Source organism: Sphaeroforma arctica (assembly GCF_001186125.1).
Source record: "Sphaeroforma arctica JP610 unplaced genomic scaffold supercont1.101, whole genome shotgun sequence".
Lineage (NCBI taxonomy): Eukaryota > Ichthyosporea > Ichthyophonida > Sphaeroforma > Sphaeroforma arctica.
Genome location: NW_014040457.1, coordinates 52,319 through 62,103, shown reverse-complemented (window position 1 = coordinate 62,103; position 9,785 = coordinate 52,319). Strand labels below are relative to the sequence as shown.

At 38.7% G+C, this 9,785-nt stretch overlaps 1 protein-coding gene across 1 annotated transcript in view; it reads left to right on the top strand.

Annotated features, from left to right (window-relative positions):
• Positions 1 to 2,455: 2,455 nt before the first annotated feature.
• SARC_02288 (hypothetical protein) overlaps positions 2,456 to 9,785 on the top strand; it is an 18,741-nt gene continuing 11,411 nt past the window's right edge. The window contains exons 1-9 of the mRNA XM_014303954.1: positions 2,456 to 2,604; positions 3,318 to 3,428; positions 4,410 to 4,593; positions 5,263 to 5,355; positions 6,249 to 6,337; positions 7,212 to 7,307; positions 7,651 to 7,965; positions 8,325 to 8,492; positions 9,231 to 9,512. Of these exons, the coding sequence (XP_014159429.1) occupies positions 2,467 to 2,604; positions 3,318 to 3,428; positions 4,410 to 4,593; positions 5,263 to 5,355; positions 6,249 to 6,337; positions 7,212 to 7,307; positions 7,651 to 7,965; positions 8,325 to 8,492; positions 9,231 to 9,512 (1,476 nt within the window). The 5' untranslated portion in view covers positions 2,456 to 2,466. The remainder of the gene's footprint in view (positions 2,605 to 3,317; positions 3,429 to 4,409; positions 4,594 to 5,262; positions 5,356 to 6,248; positions 6,338 to 7,211; positions 7,308 to 7,650; positions 7,966 to 8,324; positions 8,493 to 9,230; positions 9,513 to 9,785) is intronic.

Sequence of the window (9,785 nt, the reverse complement as noted above, 5' to 3'; positions counted from 1 at the left end):
ATATATATATATTATATTTGGGTCTGTTTATGAATGTGAACTAGATATATATATATATATGTATATATATATATAAATGGGAGTGTTTATGAATGTGAACTATATATATATATATATATATATATAGGTAGTGTTCGAGTTAAAAACTGGAAGGTCGTAGTAGTGATATGGTTTCAGAGCATTCTTTTTAATAAAGGGTGTGCAGTTCGAAGTCCAGTGTGGTAGTATTATGTCGCAAACTCATACAACAAACCTGTTTCAGTAGATCGTGAATCACAAGCAAATAGTCAGACTAAGCATGTAGTGGTATAACGGAGTGTGGATGGTTCGAATATATCTAGAATTACAAGTAATGACCAAAAGCAATCATGTAAGATAAAGTTATAGTGTGTTATAGATTAAGATGTATGTGAAGTATTTGGTATAAAATATACCGTTTGATAGCGGTGACTGTCGGAACAATCCTAAGTATAGTGGACGTGATCTAGTCGCGAGTCTTCAAGGATGGTACGCAAGCGGCCGAACCTGACGGATTTATATTTTCTGTCAGGCCGCTTTTGGCATTGATAATATTCGTTGGAGTGTGAGTTGCATGTGTGTAGTGTGGTTCACCATACACGTCGTTTGTAATTCATGTATCGGTTAGCAACATTGCCGAGTTTATAGTAGCTTATTTGGTGTGCAATAATACATCAGCGAAGTTACTACATGCTTCTATTCTGAAATGACAATTTGCATTATATAGCACATATTGTGGCGAAAAATACTTTAATTCGGATAGGTTATTATTTAGTAGTCTTCATAGTGCACTGGAAACTATCTAAAACGGCACGTGCTTGCTGAGTGTGCTGAGATTCGAATAAATACACAGTCACGCTGATTGGGTTCACAGCCAATATTACATGGGATTCAACTCGATAGACTTTCAAAACATTAGGAGTTCAATTTTGTCAAAATCTAGATTTATGACATCCAGGTATGGGAATTAAGAATGGTTCATATTTGCTGTCCAAATTATTTGGTCTACATACAGTAGTGTATAGGGTGCTGTAGTTGTATTCAAGTTCATATGTAGGATACTAAGTATATATAACGGAATACAGACAAGACTTAGTTTATCGTGAATTTTGAGAATCAATACGATGTCCTAAACATTAGTTCTGTACGCATCACATTAAGTATTTGGAAGTATTAGGATTGCTCAACATTATTTAATTGTTTGGAGCATTTAAAACATTGTGGTGTTATGATACAATATTCTGTGGAAAAACCATTCTAGTAGTGATATATTGTTTTAGTGCTATTACCGTATCACATTTGTTCGATGGAAATGCTCAATGTCATTGCACTATACATTATTTGGCAATAGTGCACATATCATTACAAGTACACATCTTTGCAAACACAGTTAGTGTATCCATGCAATGTGGAAAACCAATTTAGGGTTTAAGGTTTTGAAATCGGAGTACCTGCCATTTTGCAACGTGTAGCACGTGGTCAGTAAAATGGTATAGTATGCACTGAAGGTCTATAGTTTCTCCAATTAGTTTCATTCTAAGAACAGGTATGTTGTGTGCATGTCAGACTTCTGTAGTGTTGCCGTTGTATGTGTATATCTATTTCATTGAAAGTAGTATGAGCACTAGCTATATATACCACTTAACCTTGATGGTGTGTGGCTTGTTGCCCAAGACTGAGGAATCTGTGAGTCTCTCAAGTGCACAAACCTCACCACTTTTCCAGAAGATCGTAAGACGGCAAAAAGGTGAACACCTAGAGTGTCGATAAAAGCTATTAAAGAACTTTAAAACGCAAAACCGGTCCCAGGACAATTGCGCTTGTGGTGTATAGAAAGGAGGCATATGCATAAGGGTTATAGTACGCACGTCTACTTGGCTTTGTAGGCTGATTTGAGTGTCAGGCTCATCATGCCGCACATTCAAGCCGAGCAATTGACTGTAGACGCAGTGGCACAGGATACGTTTATAGTGAGGATACATTTGGTAGCACTCCGAGGTGGACAGTCCTGCCAATCCGTTTATATATGAAGATATGGGTGTCGCACAAAGTTCTCTGATAAATTTGAACATATGATGATATGGAAAAATTACATGCCCGTCGGCCCAAATATGGCATATTTGTATTGTATTTGAGCAAGTGATCTTTTGTCCACAACCAAGAACATCTATTGATAATGTATGACTGGTGTCCGTGTGACTGTGTGCATTCGTGTCGACAGTGCAGCTGTGATTCGCAAACGTACTTTGCTTGGCGGAGCATTCGGTGAGTGATGTATCGTGTGCATCGGTTATATACCGGCATGTGACTGAAACTACACGTATGAATCAATGAATCTCGAAACATAAGCAAAGCACCCTCCCACGCCCACACACATGTACACACACCCTTTGACTCGCATGCCCACATACCAACACCTCTACACCACCCATTCACAGCAAGATTTCCATGGAAGAGGCTTTACCAGACACATTGGAAGTGCTTGAATACCGCTTACACGACGATGCACCTCAGGTGGTCAAACGAGCGATCACATGCAATGCTACGCTACACCAGATGGTCTTCTCGTGGATGTGCAGGGTGTCGGTAGGTGATTGTGTGTATACTGGCGCGTATGTGTGTTTATGTACACGTATGATGGACATATAAGCATATATATGCGCGTTTTTTGACGGGTGTATATGTATTTATGTCCAGTAGACGTAACTACACGTATGTTGTGCGTGTATGTATGTATGTGAAGGTGTACAATGCTCTTGTATGTGAGCATCTACACGTACGCTTAGTGTATTCGTATGTGTAGGCGCATGCGCGTTGCGTATGCATGTGTATATATGCACACGTATGATGGTCGTGTATACATGCGTGTGTGCGGTGTTAGTATGAGCCATTGTCTACGATTACTCAAGTATCGTAGTGCATTCAGATACTTGTAGTAAAATATCGTACAACAAACATTTCACACACATTCGGCGCGAACTTTAAAAAACTGGATCAGTTTTGGGGTGCAATTCCACAAACTCGGCTACGATTCAGTCAGATATCAACCCAAACTATCTTCACTTTGTATCTAGTACTTAATTTTATTAATTTTGCGGCGTAGTCGGATATGGCTTCACATGCAACTAATTTTGTTGTAGTGATTAACATATAACTAGTTTTATTATAGGATTTAACATGCAACTAATTCTGTTCTAGGATTCCATTCCAACATGTATCTAATTCTGGTGTAGAATTTTAACCAACATGCAGCTGATTTTTAACATGTTCCTGATGTGTGCTATGTCGTGTCTGTGCAGATGGAGAAGGCGGAAGCGAGCAGAGATTTGTGGGACCAGTTGGTGGCCATGAAGGACATCATCTGCGAACGTCTCACAACAACTGACAACATCGGCTTCAAGAGCACGGCGGTATGCGTGTGTCTACAATGATAGGACCTTTTGAGAGAGGCTTGTGATATATTATTTGTATTTTATGTCACCTCTAAGATCATGCTTTACCACTATCTTAAATAAATTTGTAGAGTTTAGTACATACCTATTTATATATATATGAATTTCTGTGATCAGCAATATTATCAAGTTTGTGATCACTATGTACAGATCTGTTAAGTTATATGACCACAAAACAACCTCCCCCCCTGGCCTACTCCTATCCACACGCACACACACACATACACATATATATATATGATATATATATATATACATATCAATTTATATATATATATAATCTAGATCTATGTATAAGTGTATCTATTCTATTTATATATGTATTTTTTTATCTATTTGTATATCTAAATCTATATTTGAAGTATATGTATATATATATATACATATATACATTTGTGTGTGTGCGTGTGTGTGTGTTTATATATATATATATGAATATATATATACATAAGTTTTTTTTCGGTTCAGTTGAGAGGAAACCTTATCATCGATCACTGGAATTACATCAATCTACTCAAATGTGTGTTTGAGAAGGTTTGAGTTTTCGAATAAATACAGATGATCACGAGCATATGAAGCTCTATACTGTCGAAATTGTTTATATGTACATGGGCTCACTCGGATTAAATAAATATGTCCACTTGAAACAAATATATGTTCCAAAGCCGAATGTGGCAACACGTGTACGTGAATAGAAATCACAGACAAAGAATCTGTTAAAAAGATTTCACAAATCATACACAAAGAATCTGTCAAAAGGATTTCACTTCATTTTTGAAGTGGTTAGAATCCCTAAAACACCCAGCAACTCCCATTTTGCGCAGCAACGTATTCTTATAACTTTCTATGATTAAATTTAACAGAGTGGATCGAGTATTGCTAGGCTTTATCAAACCCCCTATTGAAAACCTCCATATTCACTCTTACTTTCTGTTGCAGGTGAAGTTTGTGGAGGTGATTGTGCTGCTATACTCGCGCAAGAACGCCGACTCGGAGAACAAGCACAAACACCAGACACCGTCTGTAGACCGTATTCCCGAGAGACATACTGTACTGGAAGCGGATGAGCTCACTCAGGAGGCAGGCCATCTGGTGGAACTGCTAATGTCCACCTTCCAGACAGGTGGGCAAATTTGTACGCACAGGCAGCTATGCTTGCAGAGTTCATTTTGATGAGATGTATCAGTTTTTATATGTGCGTGTATCAACACACATACATACACCCACTCATATATATATATATATATATATATATATATATTATATATGTATATATACTATGTATATATATATATTATATATATATATATATATATATATATATATATATATATATATATATATATATATATATATTTATATGTATATGTATGTATATATATATATATATATATATGTGTGTGTGTGTATGTCAATATATAAATAGCGGCTGATTGGTACTTTTATAGATCTAAATTATCCGATATATACGCTATCATTGACTGTATCAAACTTAGTCAAAATGTTTACTTTAACGGATGCGGTACTAGTTAAAGGATATATTGAGTGCCGCCCTGTCGTTTATCATTACTACATTTACACGCACTACATATTAGACATTTCAAGCAAACAGCTTGACCGCATCTAACATAGCTTCACAACATGCCCTGTGTGGTATGTAAAATTTGAACCAGCTCACCGTATTTACCAGCACATTCTTATATTGTTCTGTGTTCTCCACGCGCATATCACTCACTCTTGATTGACTTAAACTCATTGTACTTTAAATTTTTTTTCCCTTTTGCACTTTTAGAGCCCAATACGGGATACTTGGTAGTGGTCGTTGCAGTACTTGGGTCCATTGCCAGGCAACGCCCAGAGCAACACTTTGCCTACATAGTCAACGGTGTGTGGACTCGATGTGTTCGACGATCGATGTGCAAGATTACGCGTTGTGCTTAGATTTATACATATATATATATATATATATATGTATAAAAATATAGTTATAGTTATAGTTATAAATATATATGTATAATTATATATATATATATATTCTTATATATTATATATATTATGAAATTATATACCAACATATATATATATATATATTGCTTATTATTATATTATCATATATATACATATAAAATGCAAATACATATACATCTATATATATATACCTACATAATTTATACATACATACATATATATATATAGATATATATATATATATATATGTGTGTGTGTGTGTGTGTGTATGCGTGCATATATATATATGTGTGTGTGCGTGCGTGCGTGTGCGTGTATGTTTGGATGTATGATTTTTTTTTCACGAACGGGATGGGATGGAGAAATTGGAAGTAATCCTCATGGGGATAGATCAGCAGAGATTTTTATTCATACACACACCGGCTGGCACGAATGCACACCTTGGTTGATACACATATACGAACATATCAATTCAAGGCACCTGCCTGTATATTCACAATGAAATACCTTTCTGCTAATATGTACGGGTCAAGTGCGTACGAGGAAGAGCTGTATAGAATAGATTTTAAGGTTATCCTGCTTTGGTACATTGTCGCATGGATTCACAAGGAGCAACCTCTCAAAAACAATACTTATACCATATCATTGTACAGTGCAAGGGCAAACATACAGGCGATAATAGCTAGTAAGGGAGGACCCACAGTACACATGCACGCATCGGTGTCCTTATTCTTCTAGACCGCATCACCTGATTTCCCCTACGTTGCTACTTATCTGCGCCTCATCACTGCAGCTGATTTAACTTTGTAGGGCTGTGTGATCAGGCCGACGCCCTAGCAACCAAGCCGCACATCACGGAGTCCCAACGGGAGAGTCTCGCAAAGGCGCTGAAGACACAGGTGTGTAGAGCTATAGGCTGTTGTTTGTTCTGAGGACGGGTGCAAAGCATATGTGTATAAATTTAGATGCAGTAGTTGCTTGCTAAGCAATCTGTCAGCTGCTTGTAGTTGTTGGCCAGTCACCTAGTACTGTTTATGTACATATTATTACTTTAAGTTGTGTATCGTGTTGTCGACTGCTGTCCAATCCATACAATATGCTTTTTATAGTGACTATATATATATATATATATATATATATACCTTATCCTTATCCTTCTATCTTTATATTTATATATATATATATATATATATATCTTGCATTTGTATGAGACACGAATGATTCTTTGATAGCTGGTTTTTCGTAGCCGTTCTGACCGGCTCGTGCTATCTATATAGTACGTGGTTCTGTATCTGATAAACACTTGGTAGGTTTCTAAGTAGTCTTAAATATAACTATCAGTCACCCGCGAATCATTATATACTACTTTGCCCGTAGTGTATCAGTATGACCTGCTTCTAACATATGTTGAACATGTATTGATATGGTCTGTGTATGGTGTGTTGGTATATGATGCTCACAACATTTGTTCACCATTTACTTGTATAGTTTTGACTGTGTGTTAGTACGGAACACTCATCACGCCCCTCAATCACCCAGTACTGCATTGTATTGGTGCGCTTGGTAGTGAATGGGTATGATTCACTCGTAACACTTGTTCACAATGGGTTTTAGGTTTTTGCTCCACTTGCACAGCTGGTGGTGCATTGATATGATGGTCTCATTGCATGGATTCACTTCACAATATACCCATATGATAATCTACTTGACTTGGGCGGCTGGTGTCATATGTCCAACATGTATAAATGTAATATGTTCACTCCCATTGCACAGCTGATGGGATTGTTGCGTCATCCTACGGCCGCAGTTAATGCCGAAGCCCCCGAGCGCATGGCCCGAGTGCTGGTCAACAAGCTCAGTACCAAGAAGGTGTGTCAAACCGGTGTCAAAATAATGACAATTCAAGGCAGTATAAGTGTCAAAACAGTATCAGCGTCACAACAGTCATGGTATCTCTGTTTAGTACTCATGGATACACACAGCTACACATCAAACACATTAGTATCGTTTCAACCTCTGGTCATTTCAGATCTTACGTACTTCTGAAGAGAGACAGCCAGACTGTACTCGCATACATGTCCGCTGTGGCAAATTACGCACACATGTGTGTAAAATCACGTAGATGCAGTACCACACGTAGATATAGTTAGATATAGTACCAAAATCCAAATTCTCGGCTCATAGTGAACCCTTGAATTTATATCTTCCTCAGAATGACGTTGAGAGGCTATACAGACAGACAATGGCCGAAAATCTGCGCATGACTACCACCACGGACAACGCCTCCATATTCGACCCGAACACAACAGTCAATCAGAATGTGCCATCGGCCAGCGATCCACGGGTCAGCCAATCAGAACGCGGCGTTAAACGAGACTACAGTGATACGGGTGTTACAGCCAACGAGGGCCACGCAATAGCCGACTCACGCCATGTGAAGAAACCAAAAATTAGCCAGGTGATAGACCAGGGGATCCAGAAGAAGAAGGTCTTAAGTGAACGCGAACTGCTACTGGCACGGCTATTGGTAAGCAATGATGTGTGGCGGCTGACTGAAAGTCTTGCGGTGTGGACTGACTTTTAATGTGGGTCAGTGAGTGTGTGTCTGAGTATCTGCGTGCGGTGATGTATGTATTGACGCCTCTACAGCTTACTCCTTCACTCTGTGGACACAGAAGTGATGCAAGCAAATGTACGCACGCGGTGTTGAAATCTAGCCGATCTGCTGTACACAGTCATGCGCACACTAAGCTTGTATATGGAGCGTCCGATGCATCCTTTATTAAATGATGTCGTGGTTGTCGCGGTTAATCGCGCTTTCAGTCAATCGCATTGTTCACCCACACACACACCGCCACGCGAACACTGCCACTGTACGGTGCACAGGACGAGATTCCATTGGCCGAAGCCAAACTGACATCGCTCACTCTGCCCATGGCGCTAGAGCCAGGCATGTTGCGTGAGTTAGTGCTGCTGACCCTACCTAAGCTGCCGGCCCAGGCACCGCCAGACTTCACCTTTGAGCCAGACGAGCTGGAGAAGAATTGTAAACTAGTACGTGAACAATAAGGGGTTGGTGGGTGGGGAGGAGGGGGGGGTATTTGTCGAGTTGGATGTATTATAATGAACTCCGTGGTTTAGTCTGTTGTATTGCTTGTGTTATATAAGAGGTTGGATTGGGGGAGGGGGAATTAGTTGAGTTGGATTTATTACAATGATCTCGGTGGTTTAGTCTGTTGTATTGCTTGTGTTATATGATGTGCGTACCGGTCGACTCCACGGCATGTACCACACTGCGCATGTTGTTATCAGCGTCTCGTATTTGCATCATTAGTTAGAGAACCCGGTACTCTCACAATTGAAAACCTGCACTACCTGGGACATGTACATTGTTTGACTCAGTTCCCAAACATTTCTATTTAATATGAACGAGTCTGTATATACTACACCGATTGAGTTCAGTCGGCTATCACTTGCCTGCAATTTCTATGACCACATATCATTATCACGGCAATGGATTGCCTGAGTTCATTATGATGTTATTGATATAGTTTTTTTTGTCACATGTATCTGTGTTTTCAATACAATTGTATATTTACTTTATTATAGGCAGCATTCACATAAGCTGTTGCATACTTATAAGAGACCGGAAATAATCATCAGTCCTTTTTGGGTTTGGAAATGTATGCAACCCCTGGACACAGATCTCCATGGGATTGTATAGAACCCTAGCCTATCGTATTGATTAAATACCGTATGGTCATGATAATTTATCCATACACCCGCACACAGATCATCTCAACGGCGAATGATGCCAAAGATCCTCGCAAGGCAGCAACCATTGTATTCCCCCCAGCTCTCATAGCGCTACTGAGACCCGATAGCACCAGCACGATCACAGCAACCGACAAATCAGACATATCAGGCAATTCAGACAAATTAGACAAATTAGAAACAGCAGAAAAAGTAGAAAAAGTAGCTCCTCCCAAGATTGAGGCGGCTGCGGCCACCCTCACTCCGAAGCCCTCAGCTTCAAAGACAGGCAGTGCCGCAGCAGGCACGCGCAAGAAAAAGGTCAGCGCTACTCGTGCAAGTGCAATTGTGTGCTTGTTTGGATGGATGTAGGTATAAGCTCAGTTGAATACATATTGAAGATATGTGTTTATATATATGTATATATATATGGGTATTTTGTATGTATACATGTATTTTGTATGTATATATATATGTATTTACGTATGTATGTATGTATATATATATATATATATATATATATATATATATATATATATATATATATATATATATATATATATATATATATATATATATATATATATATAGTTG